This window comes from Lipophrys pholis (assembly GCF_963383615.2).
Source record: "Lipophrys pholis genome assembly, chromosome: 11".
Taxonomy (NCBI): domain Eukaryota; kingdom Metazoa; phylum Chordata; class Actinopteri; order Blenniiformes; family Blenniidae; genus Lipophrys; species Lipophrys pholis.
The window spans coordinates 12,683,673-12,707,236 of record NC_137631.1 but is presented as its reverse complement, the minus strand read 5'-3'; the positions used below and the strand labels follow the sequence as shown (position 1 = coordinate 12,707,236).

General features: G+C 41.6%; 1 protein-coding gene across 7 annotated transcripts in view; it reads left to right on the top strand.

Moving 5' to 3' along the window:
- The first annotated feature begins 484 nt into the window (after positions 1-484).
- plekha5 (pleckstrin homology domain containing, family A member 5) overlaps positions 485-23,564 on the top strand; it is an 82,442-nt gene continuing 59,362 nt past the window's right edge. For 6 of the 7 annotated variants that reach the window (XR_013935799.1, XM_080475388.1, XM_080475391.1 and 3 more), the window contains exons 1-3: positions 496-591; positions 699-775; positions 2,930-2,987. Coding sequence is in view for 6 of the 7 variants with exons in the window: in XM_080475388.1 (XP_080331514.1) it covers positions 500-591; positions 699-775; positions 2,930-2,987 (227 nt within the window). In the remaining variant the exon portion in view is untranslated. Of the gene's footprint in view, positions 592-698; positions 776-2,929; positions 2,988-23,564 lie in introns of all 7 variants that reach the window. The other variant, XM_080475395.1, reaches the window with a different exon arrangement.

Sequence of the window (23,564 nt, the reverse complement as noted above, 5' to 3'; positions counted from 1 at the left end):
ATGTAACTAAAACACCAGTCGAGCTGTCCAGGGTGTAACCTGTCATCAGGATAAAAAACAGATGGATAGAGTAAAAAAAATGTAATGATCCAAAACTTTGAGTTCAGTCTAAATAACCGTGTGTGACGAGGTTGGACAAATGTCCAATAGTTTCAATTTGTCCTGGAGTTTTGTAGTAGAAAAATCCATGTCTTTGCCCCCCATGTTTGAGGTGTCTTTGTTCATAACAAAATACATTGCAGCCAAAAGACACAACGAAACGAAAAAGTTTAAAAGCTTTTAATTGCAAATGTGTGCAGAACCCTGACACTAGCTGATCTCTGTTACCCCTGGATGGGCTGCACCCCCCCCCCCCCCCCCCCCCCCCCCCGGGGGCTCCCGCCTGCCCCCCCCCCCGGGGATCCTGCTCTCTCCTCGCGACCACAAGCCGTTGCCAAGGTTTCCGTGTACGCGCTGCCCGCGAGAGCGGAGCCGCGCGCTTGTCACAGCACTGCCAGACATGGCGGCGGATCTACAGCTCGAGTGGATCTCTTGTCTCCCGTCTTCCTGGAGTTACGGGGTTACCCGGGATGGACGCGTCTTCTTTGTCAAGTAAATATCCCTGCGGAGAAAACGCCTCGAGTCATTGTGTGGGTTTTCTGAGCGGAGCGCCAGCCCCCCGCTGAATAACGAATGCATTTCCACCCTCTCTCCAACAGCGAAGAAGCCAAGAGTACAACCTGGCTGCATCCAGTGAGCAGCGAGGCAGTTATAACCGGGCACCGGAAAACTCCAGGTGAGCACGTCCCTCGGCGGCGGGGCAAGTTTCGGGCTTTTCCCGAACCCGCCGTCATGTGTTGTTGTGTTGACTCTTTCCATCACGCGGAGTGTGTGTGTGTGTGTGTGGCCGCTCTGACATCCGTGCGGTGTGAGTGGGCTTCACGCTGCTCGCGCTCACCTATGACCGAGTCGGTGGAGGGACACCTCCAGGCTCGTGCCGCCTCAGAACTTGTTGAAAAACACAACCCTCTGATTTACAAACAACCAGCGTGTGGCTTCGTTTCGGGAGTGATGTTGCTTCCCGATAACACCTTAGCCGTCTATGTGAGTGTTTTATTTGATTAAAGAGCGGAAAGAGTCCGCAGCCCAGAGAGCTCGTGAGACAGCAGGTACACAGCGCCTGTCTGTAGGCGAGGCTCTCAGTCCTCTACCTGAGAATTACCTCCGTGACACATCCCCTTCCAACAGCTCCTCCAGTCTATAACACGGTGTGTTACACGGTAAAATTAGCTCCTGACGTTACCATGAGACTATATCCAGCAGCAGCAGCAGCTGCAGCAGCAGCTCTTTAACTTCAAACATCCACATTATTGACTGGCTGCAGCTGCAACTCAAGCAGAGCTGCAACAAATGAACACCAACGTCGTTCAGGCTACTTTGAAAAAAATAAAAAATGTCCTGCAATATAGCGAAACTAAAAAGTGAACACTACTACACCATGACCTGGCAACAATTGTACTAATCTTTAATGGAATGATTAAACATTTCTCATTCATTCTTAATTGTGGAAGTATTAAACGTTTATTTACATGTTCTCAAATGTGTGTGTGTGTGTGTGTGTGTGTGTGTGTGTGTGTGTGTGTGTGTGTGTGTGTGTGATATTGATTTGATCAAGGATGTCAAACACATTTGTTTTGAAGGGCCACATAAAGCCCAATTCCTTTTTGAGTGGGCCAGATTCATAACATAACATAACATAACATAACATAACATAACATAACATAACATAACATAACATAACATAAATAAAAATGTTTAACTTTAAAGTTTTGTTGTTGTTGTGACGCAGTGTATATGTGATATATATATATAAATATTTGCACAACCCCCCCCCCCCAAAAAAAAAGTCACCCTGACAGCATGACTTTGAGGCTAATGCTAGTAAGGAGGTAGCAATCTTCAGGGGCATCATCAGCAATTTATCAGTTTTTCTTAAGGAATTTGTAAAAAAGAAACCAAACTCGATATTTTCTTTGAAATTGTTGCCATTTACTTGGTAGTGACAGGCTAGATTGGAGCCTCTCGCGTGCCCATGGACCTTGTGTTTGACACCCCACCGCTTTAAATTCAAAAACTTTAATCAAAGTACATTTTCACATAAGTTAAGTAGTCTTTATAACTGCATTTCGTTGATAATGGGAGAGTTGTAATTGAGTCAAGCAATACGTTAAAATGCAAAGGAAGGACAATTCTTTAAATTGATCTTAAAATGAGGGGAATGAAAGAAGTCAAATCTATGGGGATGGTCAAGCAGATGCCTTTTCCAAGCATTTTTAGTTTTGTGTTGACTTTTGCAAAGAGATCATTATAAAACACAGTAACACTTAAAAACTTCTCTATTATAGAATATTTAATTAAACAATACTTACAATGACATTTGTCTGAACTGGAAACAATATCATTTAACATGATAAAATAAGCGTTAGTAAAAACTCCCCAGATTTTTATTCTTTGTTTGTACTTTTTATTACTTGTGGATCATTTTTTGTTTTTATTTAAAAAATTCTTCTATTGTATCTTTATGATGATCGTCAGTTTATTAATTAAGTCTAATTCTTTTTTTTTCTATTTACTGAATTTAATTTGGTCTCTCATATTGTTTTTTTTTTTGGTGATCCGACTTTGTTATGGCATTTTGTAAACATAAATAAATAAAGTTACAATGATGATTATGACGAAGGCTTGAGTGATGGACCGCTGAAGAACCTGTCAGTTTAGGCTTAATCTGATTTATATTTTCACATTTACTTTTTGTGTAGATAGTTGAACCAGCCACTAATGGACTTGTTGATACTATTGATATTTGTGCTGAAAACTACAAATCAGTCGGTAAGCCTTTCCTCCTTCTGTTTGTGCTTGCATGTCTGGACCACCTTTCCTTCTCACACAGACCTACCCACAGGATGGGAGGAGGGATACACCTTCGAAGGAGCTCGATGCTTTATCAAGTGAGTTTACCGCCTTTCCTCTACAAGACGCACGGAGTTCTCCTGAAAACCCGCTGTTTGGTCAAAGTAAACGCTGGACGGTTGTAAAATGGAAACCTTTACACCCTCACCCTGCACTGTAGAAACATATCGCAGAAGTTAATGATTACACAGGAACACTGTGCAAACACCGCGCAGACACGGTGACAGTGTCGTCGCTGTCTCCTTGCAAGCTGTTTGTATTTATCCAGGCCCAGCTCGCGAAAAGCTGAGCCGACTTGGAGAGTTCAGCCAAAGTATAATGTGCTCTCCTTTTCTGACAGTTATCCTCACCGTTTGGGTTTACTATGTGGTCTGCCTCACACTTGAAAATGACACTTGTCTTAAGTGGCTACTGGAAACTATTTCTGAGGCCCACGCCAGTCCACTGCATCGCAGGAGTCGGAAAAGGCTTAAAGATTTGAAGTTTCCTTTCATCGATTTTGTTTTCACCTCATATCCACAGCGCGCTCATTTGTTACGGCCGTGTTCAGGAAAATATGTGACATATGCTCCATTTCCACTTTGTTCAGTTTGGCTTTGTGGTTTACATTTCCTCCCCACTCTTCTCATGTGCATGCAGCAAATCAAAGGAGATTGCAAGTTCTGTCTATCGGTTGGCAGGGATTCATCATTTGTCCTCTAAATCCCAAAATATGAGTTGAAACATTTGGTTTTCTCACCGAAATACTCTCCTCGTACAGCAGGTATAGATTTTAATTTTTTTGTAGGGGAACTTCTTTGCCAAGATACAAGAATGCTTCTGTATAATGTATTGGAATAAGCCTCTTGCAAATTTCTGATATTATGCCTTATTATCCTCACTGAATCCATTCTTCCTGTTTCATTTCCTCATGAATATGAGGTGCTTCATCTGGCAGGTTTCCAAGCACTCTGACTGAAAGGCAGTAATTTTATACTCCAGCATTTTATCGGCTTCTTAGTGCAAAGCGTACCCGGAGATTATATTCATTAGTTGATCACTATAATTCTGGCACTGTCCCATGACATGGTAATTTTTCTTGTAAAAAGAAAACCTACTATCACATGAAGGGGTTGGCCAGCAGCTTGACGGCAGTAATATTCTTCATCATAAGGTGAACTAACCACTACCATCCAACAAGATGGTATAAGGGTGCTTTCACACCAGCACTGATTAGTCCGGACCAGAGTTCGTTTTAGGGATAGTCTGCTTCACAGTTTGAGCTGCTCTCAAAAGTAAAGTGTGAAAGCAAACCAAACCAATTGAACCGAGTCCTGGTGTGAAAGCACCCTGACATAGCTATAGTAAACAAAGGTTTCCACAATAGAGACCATTCAAGTAAGTGAGAGGAGCAATGGTCCTGTTTACCCCTGGCATTAACATGCGTTTCGGCCGATCAGATCAAACGTGGCAAGTCCTGAATCAGACTGGTTACACTTGTTTGTATCATGCGTTTCGGGCTAACCACTTGAGTTTGGATTGTATTGCTACTTCTCTGTCCCTTCTGCTAAAAGTTAAAAGGGCCTTGCACGCAGTTATGACCTCAGTCTGTCCCCAGACGAAGGTTAGGACGGTATCCATTGCCCAGGCCGCTATAAGGCACCCTGTCTCTGCGGACCTTTAGGCTCGGACATCCATACTCTTTTTCATAGTTTCTTTGGAACGATGGAAAGACTGAACCTCAGACTGCCACATTCTCTCACGAACTCATGGCCTGCACCGATCATACTTACGTATTACGTATGCCGTATTATCCTGCTCATCCACTGTCCCGAAGCGCATTCGTGGCGCATGACTGTTCACACTAGAAGCCCAATGTGGTCAGATGTGCCCCAGACCACCTCAGGAAGTGATTTGAGTGAAAGTGCTTTGGCGGGTGTGTACACACTTGTCCTTAAGACTCGCCGCATGTGATCTGATCACCCAAATATGATGTAAATTAGCCAAATCAGCTTGGTGTTAAAACATTGTTTAGATAAATGCAATGAGACAGATTTCTCCTTTAATTTCACCAGTGCAGCCTGCTGTTAATTTGGCAGGCACCCACCCTAAAAATCATGAGTGCAGCTCAATAGATTTACCTTCCATTCTTCTCCATTATGTTGTCTCTCACTGCTCTCCCACATCTCTTTACCACTGTGTTTTCACTTCTCCCTTCACCCTTCAGTAATGCATGTCACTTCCCAATAATGGCTGGTATTTAGTTGTGAATCATGCTGAAAATGAACTCGGTGAAAGCTGAAGTTTGAGCTCCGAATTTGCAATGTGAATTCATGTCATCTTGTCGGTAATTTAATTTGATGTGGAGTTTCTTTGGGGGCCTTAGGAAAGTACTATTAGGCATAAGCCACTCTGCCTTCCTATTTAGATTTAATGCTGGGGCATATTTGTGGGTGAAATGCACATAATTACTCTACATGTGACTGAATCTGAATCTGTTTTTCCACATTTTATCAGCCTGTCTGCTGAGCCTGGCTGGATTCGTTTTCCAATTCTAATCATGTGGTCACAACTGCTGGTGTTATAAAGATGGCTGCATGCACTGATACACGTGTGCGGTTGATTCAATGCATAAAATCAGTGTGTCTCTCTGCTGTAAAGACAAGACATTATGGATGTTCTTGAGCTTTCAGTAATTAGGCTGCCTAAAGCCATGCATGAGACCTAAGCGTGACTCATTGTGTTGACATATAGATTTGTTGACAGTTTGATGTGATCACCGACTTGGGCAGTCCTTGGGACATTTTGAGGGTTCATGTGAGGCTGCCAATATGAGCCTCCGAAAGTGCTCCAGACCTATTAGTTTAGCCTGCTGACAGCTGGATAAGTCTTCACCTCACATCTTCCAGTGTGCTGCTATTACTTTGTCAGTAGTTTTGGGTTGTTAAATATTAAACATTTGTAGCTTTATTTATGTACATTTATTTATGTAAACTTGATTTAAACACCCCCCCCCTGAAAAAAAAATAAAAGAGTCAACACACTTCTTAATGGAGCCCAGACAGATTCACTGCTTTCTTCTGTGGCTCCCTCTGCTTAAAAGCCTCCGTTTTAAAGGATCTGGCTGATTCACATGCTGGCTGTGTTGCCTGGCTGCTACCATCGGGTTACACAGTGTGAGCATCAAGGAGCAGATTGTGCTGACGCAGTCTGTGCTCTGATGCGATGTGCTCGAAAGGATGAGTTGCGGGTTGTTGGTGTGATAGCGGGAACTTGAGGAATGGTTCATGCCACCATTTGATTATTTAATGGTAGTGTGATTTTTGAATGGGAGAAGGTCAGTGGAGAGAGTAATTGAATCAGTCACGGCTTGGTCCCCCCTCCCCCCAGACAGTCACCTCTCTTTTCTTATTTAATTTTTTTTATTGTAGGTTGTCTGTCAGTGGTCCAATGCAAACGGGATGTTGCAGAGCTTGAAATTATGAAGGGAAATTGCTCTGTGTTTGTTAGTTATCTTCACAAAATGTTGCCAATTTGTTTTCAAGTATAAAAACAGCTCTGAAGTCTGAAAAGATGCTTAGCCTTTGTTGAGATGCCACAATAAAAAAAAAACAGTCTGATTTAATGCTCCCTGAGAGTCTTGGCACCACGAAGCTTATTACCATCACCATGCTGTTTTGTGTGTCTAATTAAGGAGAGAGCAAAGGGTCAGTAGCTCCCACCCAAGTTTCTGAGCTTACACCTTTTGGCCGCTGTCACAACTGCTGAATTTGGCCATAAATCAGAGAAGCCTGAATGAACTCGATCCAGCCAGAATGCTGCTTTTGTCCTTTTAGACCTGCAACAATAATCCACACATCAGAACACTTTCTCCTTCAGGTTGGCTTCTCTGTTACTTTTTCCTCCATGTTGTTAGCAGAGAATGAACACTCCTGCTTCTTCTTCAGTTATGAAAGCATATTATCATTATACCGTAGTATTTGTAGTCTTATTGTAGGATGCTTCCTACAGAGTCAAGCACTCCCATGTATATTTTCCATACATTTCCGCAGTATGTGTTTTCCCTTATTTAGTAAATGCAAGATCCACCCCCTGTACAGTACTTGTGTGGCTTCTTTTGTGACCTCCGCTTGGATGAAACTGTTGGGAGGTGGGAAAAAGTCCCACATCCTATTGGGAGAAACAGGTGGTCAGACTTCCCACTGGGGAAAAGAGGTTTCAGAAACAAATCGGTTGTTACTCAACACGACAAACGTTTTTCTCAGACTTAGTGAATGTGTTTGTACAAAAGGTTATTTCCTATATCTTTTTTTTGCCCCTACAAACCGTCACACGATATGCCCAGTGCTGGTTGCTATCTCAGTGAACTAGACTGGCTGTTTGTAACTACAAACCCTTTTAACAAAAGAGTATATATAAACAGCAGAAAACAACCTCACAGCAATACAGAAAATGTGCATAGAAATGTATTGTAATGTAATTTATTTATCTGTGGTACACAGTGTATTGGGTGTCACAAGGTAATTGAACTCTATACAGTATGAGGAAACTTTTCTTCGTTGGGTCAGACCATCAAGTGCTTTGGGCCGCCGAAGTGAGGTACACGTGAAAGTTTGTTAGATTAAAGCGTGACTTTACTGGAAACAGTTTGGATGTTAATTAAAGGAGAAAGATATTCAGTTACATATGATTACTCAGACTTTTCATTCATTCGACCCACCAACAGTCAGCACATCAATTAAGTTTCCGGGTGTAGCCTCTCAGTGGCTTAAAGCATTGGCTTGGCTTCTACAGTGCAAGTTGTGTGAATATAAATGGCCACTCCTGAGCTTCATTTTATCCTCATTTACAGCATAAGAGATGGCCATGTTGCTCGCTATTCATCTATTACCATATAAGCCTACATCTACTTGCTGTTGCCTCATTTTTATGAAGTGTGCACAATTTAATCTCCGGATTATTTAAGACTATGTAGGATTCTCGACCTGTGCATAGCTGTTGTGAATTCAGGGTGAATTAAATCGTTGGGATTTATTTGTGCTTTACATACTGTCAATTGCACCATTTAGTTTGTGGGCACATACATGCAGGAAGTGAGTCAGCAGTCATGTTGATGAATAGATAGGTGCAGATTGCTGACACTCCCTGTGTTTGCTGTTTTTGTCTCATCAAGTCTGTCTGTGAGAGTAAGGGGAAAATCCAAAGTGCCAGTCAGGGCTAATTGCTCTCGGTGATGCAACGAGATGGCTATTATCTTGTTTTGGAGACTAATGAGGTATAACCACAGCTGACCCTCACTGTGCTTCTGCCCTAAAGTGGAGTTTGATTACTGCCCAGATATTAATGTTTCGTCTGATTACATGTTTTCGGTGTCCTTTGAGGGCAATTTGCTGTTTCCGAGCACCCATCACTACAAAGTGCACCGTAGAACATAAATATTGTACTAGTGCGTTCTACAACCACCACTATCGTTGGTCCATTCACTCCTGCTGCTGCATCATTTATCACTCCAAACAGAGGAAAGCATGTCAATTGAACTTTAGGTAATTAGGAGAAGAAAAAAAATCTCTCCAGTGCGTCTCTGTTCAGAGACAGATGCACTCGCTGGCTCCTTTTCTGCTGTAAAAGCCCACACACTCACTAATTCAGTTATGCTCATTATCACTCCGTGATAAATAATAAAAATGTATAGCTTATTCAAGTATCTAGTTCAAAATGCTTCCATTGACTAATATTAATCATAATGACTTGTAAAAGCCTTTTATTGAATAAACACATACTTTTGACCCCAGGATGATTCTACGACTGATATTACGTCAAATCTATACACAAAACAATACATTAAATTGATCATTCTGACCAGGTTATGTCTTATCAATGAGATTCTAACAACTCAACTTCAAGATTTATGTAGTTCAAAAAAGCATAATTTATACCACAGCACAAGAGCTCAGGATAGTATTTTTCTCGTGGTTTTAGAGCGTTTTCTTTTGGTGAAATGTAGAACAAGGGATGATGAATCTTTTGGGGGCTGGATCTGCTCTTATCAATTTTGCCTGCTGCTTCTTTAACCCTGCATTCAACGCAGAAACAAACCCAGACCGAGTGTCTGGAAGGATGTCGGCTTGAGGAGACGATAGCATCAGTGTGCTTACATATTATCATTTTGAAAGCTCACATGCCAAACCAGTGTCCTCTTTAAACATTGAACAGATACATGGAGATACTAACATCCATCTCGAGCTGTTTCTCTCTCACAACTGTTGGTCCAGTATGTGTTCTCCTTCTCCGACTCCTGAGAGGATTATGTGGTTCTTTGAGCTGTTAAATGTTCCACACCAGGTTTACACCACTGAGCTGAAAGCTGCTGGCTCTTTCAGCTGACCATGACACTCTGGGAATCACAAGAAGAGCCAAAAGAGCACTATTTAGTTTGTTTTGTGTCTGTAGTTTGGTCTGCAGAAGCTGACACCTCAGGCTACAATAAAATGAACCGTCTCATCAAAATTCTGAAGAAATGATTATTATGTGGCAGCTTTTTCAAATTTGCGACTTGCTTACATGTTCATGACTGCCAGGTGACAGAATCGCAGTGCAGAATGAGCTCATGTTGAAGGAGCTGAACCTTGTTCCTGTCTGCAGCTATGGTTCTACGTAGGATCTAGTAAAGCTTGAGATATGAGGTTTTTAATTCATCTGTGCAGAAACGAAGGGAATCCACGTGAACCCGGAGTCTTAAGTGTGAGAGAGACATGTATGGCAGACATTTAAAGGCTCTTCCCTTCTGTCAAGGGAATAATCCAAGCTCCTGTCTGTGAGCGAAGCTTTATATCAGACCTGGTTACGTAACAGAGAGAACACGGTCACACAGTGGGGAGAGTGGGAATTAATTTAAATGCAAGATAGTGTTTTTAGGGAGTTTAATAATAGAAAATATAATTTTAGCCTCCGCCTTCAATTTGTTTAACCTCGTGATTAGCATAAAGATTGCTGTTGCCATTCGCAAAGTTTCTGTTTCAATCACGCCGTGAATAATTACTGTCTGCTCCCAGAGCAGGACTTCAAATACAACCATTACACCAGTGTAATAAAACACTACTGTTTTCTTTTTGACATGAGGATAAATTGTTTCATTGCTCGGGCCAATAAACACAACTATTTGTAATGAGTTGGTATGAGTGAAATGATACATTTGGACAAACAATCATTCATTTCAACTGTGCAGCATTCAACCCATCAGGAGCAACAGGCTTTGAATAATGAACCCAAAAACGGTGTCAGATTCTTCAGTGACTCCATCAGTAAAACCTGCTCAACTCGCTGCAGTGTACTCAGTACATTAGGATCTCTTTCAGAAACCCGGCCAAAATTGTGTCAGAAAGATAAGAGAATGTTTGGTATTGGTTCAGTTAAAGTCCTACGTTGTAACTGAACACAAACGGCAGATATCTTTCAGGCTCACGGTGATACCAGCTAACTATTAGTGGCAAGGCAAACCAATTCGCACAATTTAATTCTCGTGTAATGTGGGGACTGTTCTCACGAATGTTCCTCTTTTTCCTTCATGTATACGAGCAGCAGTGGTCCACTGTCGCACGCAAGCCTCTGCCTTCCTTGCTCGCTGTCCTGGCAGGAAGCACCTTGAAGTACATCAAGAGATTTACTGTGAAGGGAAGAAGTAAAGCCGGTTTCTTTCATTGGTATTGCAGAAGCCACAGCGTGTTCCAGCACACGCTGAATAAGGGGAAGAGTGCACACTGAAGGGCTTTGCCAGACTATATAACACAAAGACAGCCGACCACATACACAGCTACCAGACAATTCATTCTCATTTCTCCTTACTCTCACATCTTGTATGTCATAGGGAACTTGAAACTACACACATTACACCGAAACTTTAGAATGGCCTGCATCCTGATATCCACATTAAACCCATTCCAGCAAAGAAGTTTCGGAAATGTACAACATGTAGGCTCAGCAGGAGCAATGCTTTTACGTGTTCATGTATAGATCCATTTTATTGACGTCTGCTCACACGGGGAAGATTTACATTGACATGCATGTTGATGTTCATTCTACCAGCTGAGCCGCAGCCATCGGTGGACACCAAACACAGTGCATATAGGCTGGTGTTTGAAGTCTTGTGGGGAAAATAGTCTCTTTATAACTATAGTCTAACATTCTGATGTTTTCTTAGAAGGAGATTAATAAACGTGTGGTGAAATAGTGTTTTGTTTTGACGACAGGGGTGTCGCGGATCATAATCATTGCTACTACTGGTATGATTCGGAATCATGCCCTGCCCTGTGCTTGTTGCTTGGTCCTGATCCGGTAACCCACTTTGTATTGTGCCAACTCATATTACCAAACTATTGTCATGGGTAAAACACTGTACATTTTTATGATATCATATTGTGACCATACTGCTTAATAATTTACCTATTTCATCCACACTTTCAAATGTTATATTCAGTGAAATGTACAAAATTCCCATGCACAAGGCCAACATGAATGAGTTTCCTTCTGGGAAAACGTCTAATTCAAACTGTGAAGCACTTTGAGCGTGTTTACTCATCCCCTTGGCAGGGGGAGGCTGTGGTGGCTGTGTGCTGATTCAGAGCTCCTGCTGCTCAATCTCCTTTGTTATCGTGATTTAAGAGGGAAACCAGTAGATCTGGATCTGCTGTACATCATCCCCATCCCGGATCCATACCTCTCCGGTGTGAGGCTGCGTGCTGACTTGGAGACAGATAGTCAGCGAAGGAGGCGTGTTCGTCTGCTCTGTTTGAGACTCTGTGGGGTCTTCACCATCTGGTCGGCACGAGAAGAAAAGCATGTGTGTGTGTGTGTGTGTGTGTGTGTGTGTGTGTGTGTGTGTGTGTGTGTGTGTGTGTGTGTGTGTGTGTCTGTGTGTCTGTGTGTTCCGATGCTCTGTGTGAACATATGTGTAAACGATCCTCTGATGTCAGTAGTTGCCTCAGGTGCTGATTAAGACGGTTCTCTATAAAAAATCCTCATCAGACCACGTTGGCATTAGTGTCTGACATATGTGTTTCTTTTGTTTCAGATGCATCTGTGTTTATTTTATGCAAAATAGTCGCCTTTAAAGACTTTCTTTAGGAGAATTAGTATTTTTTTTTCTTCTTCCAAAAACAACCCCCCAAAAAACAATCAGAAAGTAGAAATAGTTTTCTTATTTTTCCCTGGTGCAGTGCAATTGTTGTGCAGCATGTCTCAGATTTAGAAAAATGTTGTTCTGGAAATTTAATGAAACACTGCTCTCTGATGAGGTTGTTACATTTGCAAACACATGAGAGAAACTGACTTGTGCTTGTGCCGGAACTACAAGAAAGTTACAGATGCAACTTTGTAGAACTCCATGACACAAGCCCTTACTATAGGGGGAAAAGCCAACAACTAGTCCTGACCCTGCAAAGTCATACTCATTTTAGTTCAAAATGTCTACATTCAGTGTACTTTGTACAGAATCGATGACAAGTAACCTGAAATGTTCTCAATCCTATCTCTGGGGGCGAAAAAACACGGACACTGGATTCTGCAGCTTTTAGTAAGTGTGTTTTCACAAACAATGTAGCTATCTTTCACTCCTGCATCACTGATCTTGTAGATATGAGCAAGCTGCCATCTGCTGTTCAGTTCTTGGTCTCCCTGTTGCAATTGTAAACCCTACTTTTAATTGTATAGCAATGAAATTAACTTATTGAACAAAGTGCTATATTTTCAAGGCACGCCTTTTTTTTCGTTGTTATGCTGGTCGTGTGAGTTATTTTAAGAGAATATATTATAATATACTGGTACATACTATCTGGGACCTCTGGATTGCCCTTTTTGGCCAAGGAAGGCTGTTACAGTACCACCAAAAAACCTCCATTACTGCTGCACGAGCAAAATGTCGCAAAAACAAACAAACCCGCGCCGCAGAATTTACATGGAAAATTATGAAATATTTGGCAGAAAATGGAGAAACAAGCAGGAAAACTGTTCAAATTCAATCAGATGAAAAATAAATGGAGTACATCTTATACACTAGTACAACATGTATGTTTATTTTCCTCTTCATGGCGCATTTCTTGACTGATACGACTTAGTCTGGATAATATGGCAGAAGCAGTGACTATTCTGGAAAGAAATTCAGATTATTTTCGGCAGGCCAAAGAAAAGCCTCTTGTGGTACGGTTTGGAACCACAGGCCACATGTTTGCCCGAACCCACAGTGACTGTCATCTACCTTGTGCTGTGGATACATCTTGCCGTTCTTAAAAATCACACTGGTTCTGATACACAGTATCCAATGAGCTGCTGCTGGGAATCTAATCGGTTGATGTTATCCCATGCCAGTCAGTGATATACAGTACAGATGGTTTGTTCCATCACTTGCCAAGTAAATTTTCAAAGCACCTGCCACTTTTTCAACCAGATATCAAGTACGCTCACGCAGTCCTGCTTTAACAAACCATCTGGTATATCAGGTTAGCGGTGATGTGTGGTATTAAAGTACATTGATTTAATCCCTTCTGGTTGAATATACCAAGTGATTGCCAGCCTACCTCTAGGATTTAGTAGAGAAACACACAGACTGATGTAGTTCTTTGGTGTTTAAGCCTCTTAGTTGTATGGTGTCTTTGATTTAATGCTGAAAGAGCTGTTGAACTTGTTTAAGCCCTGTATTAATCTGCAACGAGCCATCCTTTGGTGGCGTTTTGCTGGGCTGGATCTTAGCACAGATGTCTGCGTAGGGGTCATGCCGCTGGTCGCTATTCTCCTCCACATTATCAGGTCTGCATACAAAATGTGAGTGCAGTCTTTCAGGGTACAAATTCAACACATCATCGTTTGTTTATTCTATGTTGCCTGCTGCATTCTCCTTGATACTGACCATTCAGCCTTTATATTTTACCCATAACATGTGAAATAATCAACATAACTTACAGCTACTGGGTCGCTTGAGAAGTCAAGCTCACAAGAAAAATAAGTAAATGTTCGGAAAGTAACTTTCCATTGCAGGTGGAGACTTTTGTTGGGTCCATCTTATGTTGATGTTATGTTGATGATGGACATCTGCTAAAATGTTGCAGCTACCATGTCATGGCCTACAAAGTGCAGTACTTTTTTTGTTTGTCTTTATCTTCCTCTTGCTGCTTCGCTTGTTTGTCTACCTCAGTCCAGCGGTCCGTGCACGGCCCAGTTGTTTTCCAGATGGTCTGTGTTGATTAGGGAGTTTTTGGAAGCCATCACTCCGCTCAAATGCTCTACAGCTGTGAGTTCATTGAGCACCGTGTTGAAATGTCCACACAGGATTTCTAAATGTTTTCAGAGTGCAAGAAATTCTGCTCTCAATTTGTCTTTTCCACATCCAAAGAAGCAGCTGCTTTTTTCTTTGTGATACAAGTCCTGTCAAAAAAAAAGAAAAAGGGATCAAATCTTTTATTTTAGTCACATCTTCAACCGCTTAAATACAACAGCATGTTTTTTTGCTCTCTAGAGCAGATGTGTGAAACATACAGGCTGTGGGCCAAATGCGTTCTGTCAGACACACTAATCGGGCTGGCGAGATGACCTACCTTCTGAAGTATAGTGAAGAGAAAGAGGATATCACCTTAAAACTTTCATTAGGATTGGCTCATCTTCTTCATTTGTCTTAATAACGGGGATGGAGTACTGAGCAGCAAATATCAAAGAAGCCAGTGAAGAAGTGGTGAAAGCTCCACCTTGATGCTGGCTCAGTAGCGTTGGCATCAAGGTCAAATGACCAAAGGACTTTGAATTAGGAAGCATCTTTATAAAATGTTGAAAATGCACATACATTTTTGAGTTAATTCTCTGGTTTTTAAAAAAGATTGTTTATCAAATATAGGCTTTGGTTATGCAAAATGTACGATGGTATCGTTTTACTAGTTTGGCCCTTTTTGAACTTCAACTTTGGCTGCATGTTGCCCCGGAACTGAAATGAGCGCGACAGCCCTGCTTAAGGGATAAGAGGGCACTATATTGTTCTAATTTTTATTTTATCAGCGTCACTAAAAGGCTTATAACATGCATCATACTCTCCTGGCTCTATAGGTTACCTTTATCCCTCACTCCTGACACCGTCATCTCCACAGTAGTTTTTCCAGGCAATTCTTTTGCGAGCTGGGCATTACATTTACTATCAGCAGGATATTGTTTCTCTCCCGCTCATAATTTTCACATGTGTCTGGAACTCAGCGACAGCACTAATGCTTTTGGCTCTTCGCTATGAGTCTTTGATGTTCCCCTGCTCCAAACTCTTCTGCCGAGTGCTATTAATTGGGATAAAGGGGCTGGCTGCCCAACTTGTAGATAACCCTTACTTTATCTCTAATGGTCTATTCACTTTAGTGAGAGATTAGATGCAGTGGCTTTTCTCTTTGGTCTCTCTCCACAGCTGGCACTCACTGATCTATAAAGTCCTCATGTACTATCACCGCCCCCGCGAAGGGCTTCCGTATTTTTCCCAATAAATATCCACATGAAGTGAAACTGCTTTTTACAGGCCCATCTTTGTGCATGTGTTTTAGGACTATCCTGACTTGAGTGCTATGCTGGTAGATGGGTCACTGCACGGATATAAATAGCGCCAGTTCAGCATGACTGTTCAAACAGTACCTCGTTCTTTGAGTATCGGCACATCTGAGCCATCAGAGTAGATGGAGAGTGCATACATTTAAACCCTGCCAAAAATAAAACAACTTCATGTCGTAGTAACTGGGTAAGAAGCACAGTGACTCGCTTTCCAGGGATTTTTTTTTCTTTCCTTTCCACTGAAAAAAAAAAAGATGCATTGAATGCATCGACTGGTTATATTGCCTCTATTGCTCAACTTTGGGGAAGTGACTCTTCTACTGTCAGCGTCCTCACTCCCACATTCTGTCCTCAGCTGCCTCTGCCTGAACAAATATTTGAACCTCCATTGACGAATGTGTACTTGCTGTGATTGATATTGCACATTTGTCACAGGCTGAAAGACATCGGCAGGTTTCCGTACAAGGAATGCAACACTTTGTGATAAAACATACATAAAAAGAAACAGATAAAAATTGCCTGCCCTCTTCGCGAAGCTCTGGAGGAAGCAAACAGCTCTATACCTCTATTGATCTGCACTGGTGTCTTTAATGCATTGTGTGCTTACTGCATCCTGCAGTTGTGGTTGTCGGTTTAAGGTCAGGTGGTTCACAGACCTTAAACCGTCTCTCACTTTCAAGTGTGTTTTAATGACAGGTCCACTGACCATCGTATTGTTCGCTTTAACCCTTTAAAAACTGAAGCAACATTTACTTGTAGTGTGACGTTTTGTGTGTGTGTGCGTGTGTGTGTCACTTCAAAGTTCATTAATAAAGGGTTTAACCTTCCACTCCATGAACGTGTGCAGATCACAATGCATCACATTGGCCTTTAAGATAACTTCATATAAAACAATGGTTCCCAGTCTAGGGGACACCTTTGTGGGGTAGCCAGAGACCCCAGGCTTCATTGTAATGTTTTGAAAAATCTGAAATTATCTGTGGTTTTCAGCCTTCATTAAATTATATTGGAAAACAATTTCTTTGAATACATTAATGTTGTCTCTAAAGGGAGAATTGCCTACATGTTGCTTCAGCTCTTATTGAGTTAATTATCAAAGATAAAAGACAATTGAGGTTTTATTATTTACCATAGCGCATCACACGACATAGCCTGTTTCAAACTGACTTGTTTTTCGTCTTTTTATGAATTAGTATCACTGCCAACTGTTTATCGCATTCATCAGGGTGTAGAAATGTGCTTCCCGTCTGCTCTTTCCTCATGAAAACTCGTGAAACAGACAATATCAAGGCCCTTTAATTCATCATCAGCCTATATTGTCACCAGTGGTTAAAAATGCCCATCTGTTACCTTTAAAAGAAAAAGAGCGAGAAGGAAATAGCAGGTGCAATGGAATGAGACTTTCCCTCCTTTCAGAGTGCATATCAGCCCTGCACAGCCTGCTTTCAGTTTCACTTAGAGGCCGAGTGAGAGATGAGGCCATAGTGGAGTGGGCTGACAGGGGCTTCATAACTGCCGTAATGGTTGCACCTCATGGCCGTCTATCAGTCTAATCAGCTGTCAGCTCTCTGCAATGTTTTTGCTGCAGGAGGAACGGATGTCTCTGGAAGTCAAGAGTCTGACTTAAATATCTGCACCACTTGCTCAAGTTTAAATGCAGCCTTCTCACCTCCATGCTGCAATTCATAAACTGGTGTGTGCCGACGGCCCCCCACCCTCCCTGAAGCAGAGCAGACCTGCTTCTGTTCCCGGTAAGACCTCTGCTGGTTGTTCAGATAAAGACACTCTCAGCTTTCACTGTGATGTTTTGATGGCTGTGTTGGTGTGAGATTTAGCGATTGTTGTGCCGGGGACTTCTTAAAATGGTTTCAAGATACCGACCTCTCTGACAACTTCATTGCTGCCTTCAGCGTGCAGGTGGATGATACACCATTTGTGTGTGTTGACTGTGGTGTGAAACACATTTGTATGTATGTCACATTGGTGGGGAGACAGGCCATTATATGATTTTAACAATACTGTTAGGAATACACCCTGGCAGGCGGATGCAGACAACAATGCTAGTCAGACCTACTGTCACCTGTTTACTGTATTCAGCAGTGTGCAGAAATGTTTAGCAGTATTTGTATGATCTTGCTCCTCTAATGTCATCTTTAGAATATATATCCTGAGGATTGTTTGTACAAAGCAAACGTGGAAAATAGGTAAGGCATATTTAAAAAAAAATGTAAGTTAATGTAAGGTAGTCTTTGGGTTGAATTTACTGTCGGACATAAAGAAACTATACATTTTCTACAATCTACAATCACAGTGAATCGGTCACAGTCAGCAAATGAAGCTTATTTAGAAGTAACCAAGTGTTTTCTGCTTGTGTGCTCTGGACTGTCTCCTGAATCCTGAGCTTTCGCCAAATCGACAGCATATTTCAGTGAAGTGATGTGAAGCTTGCAGTGAGTGGACCATAAGACCTTCTGAGCCGTTACAATCGGCTATTTGTTTTTGTTGTTTATTTATGGAGGAGGGGAGCTCATTAGTTATTCAGTGTGACAAGAGTAAATGTGTGCACAAGAAGTTTTCTCTTTGCCAAGAACTAAAGCAAACGGGTTCACTGCCAACCTTAAACCAGGCTCTGCCCTACCTACAGTCAAAATGCTGCTATTCTCAAAAACACGTTTACTCACACGGAGCCCAACTGATATGGCTTTGGCCTCACAACACTAACCGGCATGATGATCAATGGCATGAAAGAAATCAAAACGTCCATATTTGTAGTTAAAGGTAAAAGCTGAGGTTCAGCAGCAGGTCTTTATTTATGGTGTGCCTATTAGTCTTGATATTGTTCCATAGTTGTAGCTGCAACACTCTGGGGTTTGACTGGATTTAAAACAAAGTCTTATGGTCAGCACAAAACATGAATAACAATGTTGTAAAATGTCTGACTGAAAGATAACCTGAGGCTAAAGGTGGCCTACTGCTTGAAACTTGAACTTCATATGTTGATGGGAGACTGTAAATCGTTAATCCAGCTTCAACTCGATTCCTTGCGTTAATGCTGTTGGGAGTTGCTTAACTCTGTTTTCACAATGGCTATGATGGAGTCACTTATGTATTTCATCAAAGCAGATATTAACTAGAGTAATAATTGGTGTATTTGATTTACCTAACAGAATTCTAACTGTGGGAACGAAATCCACCGTCATTGTTTCAACCTTGACTAAAGTACTTTGGTTATTTGGGCTGCAAAGTATTAGTTTGACTCGACAAGAAGCCGAGCCAGTTTTGCTGCTTGAATGCTGTGCTTCTGACTTTTGGTTTGTTGCCTCCTGACAATTCAATGTTGAAATAACGAAGGTAAATTCCTGTTGTGAGCACAGTCCAGAGCACTCCATATATGTTGATATGTGAAGCATTGTGACATAATATATTGGAGTTCAGATACGTATATATTGTCATTGCTGATATCACCATGGTGATAAATTTGCGATACGTTGTGCAGTTCTAATCCACATGTTCAGAGCCGTTCAAATTTCAGGTGTTTCATGAGCCGAGCACCACAGGAATTTCCCTTTTGTACTTTCCTTTTGTCTTTCTGGTTACCTTGCTGAAATTTCAATGCGTTGGATATTCTGCACCAATGCAAACAGAGCCGTTCTGGTGATGAGGGACTGATGGACTCATAGGGTAGGATAAGAGAGGCGTGTGTAAATCAGGGCAGCTTTTTTATTCATATACTCCCACATGTCATTGCAACACAGCACACAATTGAATAAACAGACAAAATGGATCATTGTGCAGTGCGTTTTGCTCAGCCTGAGCTGCTATTGTTACCTGTGTCTTAGTTATTGTTGTTGGTGTGAAATGTAGACGCATTTGAAGACAGAACATAAAGAATCCTGTAAAACCCTGCGGGGAAATTCAACTCTACACAATGAATGAATGCAGTGACTTCATGTTGCCTGACGTGACCTCAGTGAATAAAGTGGATAAGGCTTGGTCAGAAAGAGTCACGAGGGATTGTATTATAAGTTGACATCAGACATTCACAGACTTCACACACGAGGTCTTCTCAAGACTATTTCTTTCTGTGGTTTTGATGTGCCGCTAATCACTTAACAAGCACCACCCAAATCAAAGCTGCATTTTGCACCTTTGATATGTGACTGTAGTGCGGTTCAGGTATGTGATATCACCGGATATTGCTCAAGATGAGTGTGCCAATTCAAACATGACTTCAGTGATGCAGCTAATATCACAGTTCTCGTTGTAATGTAGGAATCCCATTAGTTTCCTTTGCTCTCATAGATTGCAGTGTGGTGCAGTCGTGCTCTGCATGTCTGCCACGTTTAAACATCTTATAAGATATTTATTAGTTTTATATTCTATACTTTGTGTAAAACAGATTTTTATTAACTATATAAAGGATTTTCTTTCTGTTCTTCTGATGCACCCAAACAAGGTATGACATTCCTTTTTATTGCAACTGACTTGAGGAGGCATTTTAGGAACAATATAGGCCAGCAAGCTGCTTGGTAATGTTGATTTGTTTTCACAAAAGATTTTCATAAGAACGTGAATAATTTTTTTTCCTAGGGAGTGGTTCTCATTTACTATCTTGTTTTACTTGTACGCCTTTTGATAAAGCACCGCAGATCATATAAAGTCTACTGGGAACGGAAGTTATATGTTATCTAAACTCAGTCTTACATCAACCGTATACTGTCAAACTATCGCACCTTGCCCTATTCTTTCTTGTAGTACCTGTGCCATAGTTCACGAAGCAATGAGTGTTTGAGGAAAGGCTTTCTCTTTCCTCTACAGTTTATTGTTTAATCATATTGAAACGTGTTTCAAATTGTGTGTTATAGAAATATGGAGCATGACACAATGCTTTCTTGAAAGCATTGTGTATGTTACTGTACCTGACTCTGAATTTGAAACCAATCATTTGGTGTGAAAGTGTTAAAAAAAAAAAAAAAAGGTGCTAGACTAGATCAGACAGATTGTCAACCGAAAGAGAAGTCGACAGTCCTGATATCGACATGCGTCGCACTGTATATCGCTGTGGTATTATATGAGAATGTCTGTAGAGCGGCAGCAGTGACTCACTGTGTCTCTTTGTTGCAAAGTTATTGTGGCTTTATTTGACTTTGGTTTGATTTGTTTTCACCCGGAGGACCTGTTCTCAGTCTAAAGTCCAGTGCCTGGACTGAGGGTTAAGTTGGTGTTTTTTGTTTTGTGTGGGACTGTAAGAAGGAATGCAGAATTGTGTTTGCTGATGATATAAGAAAATAAACACTTTGAAGAAGAAGGAGGCTTTCAATCTTTGGGAGCACGAGGAACACATTGCCTTACTTGAATGCATTGACTTCCTCATTTTTTTCATATTGTAAGATACTATTGTTTTGGCTGTTGGAAGCAATAAACATACCATCACTCCTCTTCTGCCTGTGTCATACATTCTGTTTGATATATTTACTTATTAAACACTTAAACTCATTTTCTGCCGTTTAATTACACTCATTTATACTTCTGAAAGAATTCTGTCCCTAGTGAGTGAGACGGACTGTCTGGTGTCCTGCTGCAGCAGGAAGAACCTGGAGCTTAACGCTCTGAAAACAGTGGAGATGGTCATAGACTTCAGAAGGTCATCCTCTGTGACACACCGGTGACCTCTGTTGAGTCCTTCTGCTTCCTGGGCACAAACCATCACCCAGGAGCTCAAGTGGGAGCAGAACATCAGCCGGACACAAACCCTTTCAGCCCCTCCCCTCTGGCAAAAGGCTCCGGTGCATCAAGACCAGGACCTCACGCCACCAGAACAGCTTCGCTTCTACCCTGGTGCCGTCAGACTTTTGAACAGCGGCCCAACACCCCCCTGTTGACACCCCTCCACCCACCAACATATAATATTATCAGTAACTTTTCTTTTTGAGTGCATATATTTAATGCTCTTTCTTTTGTGTTTTGTACCTCACACCAGAAGAAATTCCTCGTACTGTGGAAATGGACATTTTTATAGTATTTGGCAATAAAGCCTTTGTTTTGATAAAACAATTCATGACGTTCTCTATCTATCTGGCTCCCCCCCCTCAGAAGCCCTGGACCACACTTTAAAAACCATTGCTTTTAAGCACTAAATCAGTCACCTTAACTGTCTTCACTAAAATTATTTCAAAAATGGGGGCAGCCAAAAATAGCACACATCCATCGTTATGGACTAGTTGAGTCGCTCAGTGACCCGCAGTTAAGCAGCTGATTCACTCTGTCTTGAATTTGAGGCCCGTGAAAAGGAAAAGGATGACTGGTACAGATGACTTCTGACTCAGAGGATAAGCTACGTATCCAAACTGACCTGGGGGCACGTGGGGATCCTACAAAAGCCGCTTAAAAGGACTTGCTGGTAAAAATACTGATCCCTGAAAGTAGTGATTTTATTTGCCAGTCCCTTAAAAAGCATTTTCCGACAATGCTGGGGTTGTGTGTGTGTGTGTGTGTGTGTGTGGATGTGTATAACTTTGATTGTGTTGGCGACATGTGCCTGTTTGATTTTGCCCCTGAGCGTCGCTATGAGCAGAATGAGCTGCATTTCTGTGTGCGGAGTAAAGAGATGAAAGTCTCTTTGATCTGAATTATTTTGAGGTTTCCTGTTTTGATTGAAGTTATTTCCCCAAAATTAAGCAAATCTGTTCTTTGATTTAAGGTTTAGTTTCTGGCATTGTCTGATCGAGTCTTAAACATTTGCCTATACTTTGATCTAAACAATTTCTTTGGCCCTGTGAAAGACAAGAATGCAGCTTTACTATTTAAAGGCATCCACGGAAGTAATGCTTAAAAAGAATGACAAAAATTTCTTTCATGAATTTGCTTGTTTTTTTTGCAAAAAGGTAATGTTACAACTTCTGCATGTAAAAGATCGGATATAATAGCTGTTTGATCTGGCTGTAGGGTCGTCTTTGTTTTGCACAAAATAACCATGTAATGCCTTGCCTTCTGCATTACTGGAAAGACTGTCATGACTTGAAGTAGGTGAAAAGGAGTCAATGATATTTGCAATAAAGTCGCATGCAGAGGAACAGCTCCTTTCGATTTTGTTTCAGTCTATTTGTGCACTTTCTCCGCCGAACCCAGATGAATCCGAACCGTCAAGCAGCTGTGCTCACAGATCTTCCCTCTTGGTGACCTCTTCGATGAATATGAATAGATTTAGCAGGATCATCGCGGCTCCCTGTCACGTCGGGTTGATTGTTTATGCCTGCATGTGTTCCTTTGCTCTTCTTCAGAGGGTGATTTTCTTTAGCATCCTTCTCCAGCTGCACTAACAGCCGGCTGTGCTGCTGAAAGTGAGGGAGAAGCTTTGAGACTGAGACGGAGACTGAGAACAGATGTCAGCCTTCATTCTATGAGGGGGTTTCTTGAAGTGTAGTTGCTAGATGGATCCAGCAGAGGTCGGTAGAACAGCATAACGTTGTACAGTGTTTTATGAATTAGACAACTTTATTGATGAGGAAAGGTGCATCGTCAAGATGTTTATTGGATGCAGCTGCGAATCTGAAAACATTTTGATTTGAACACATTGATTTTTCCAATGGGCAACTTGGCAGATTTGTTGGGTGCACTTTGGAATAGTGGTTATCACTCTCACCTCAAAGCAAAATATCTCTGGTTTGATTCTGGGCTGCAGAGCCTTTCCGTGTAGAGTTTGCATGTTCTCACTGGGCATGGATTTCCTCTGGGTATCCTACCACAGTCCAAAAACCTCCATTGGAGGTTCATTGATGACTTTATAATTGTGGTATAAAATTGTATGCGCCGGTGCGAAACTGCTTCTCTGTGTTTGCCGTACGATAGACTATTCAGGGTGTACCCTGCTAAATAATCATCTAGGATCAGCACCACTGCCCTGCTACCCTAAGTTGGGGGTGGGCGGGTGTAAAAGTTATATTTATGTTTGAATACATGTAGAATTTTGCCAAGTTTCATTCATTCGTTGTATTTTGTGTAACACCTTGTTGTCACCATTTGAGGGCAGTGTTGTATTTATTCACAATCTTTTTCACCATTACATTGCAGTCATT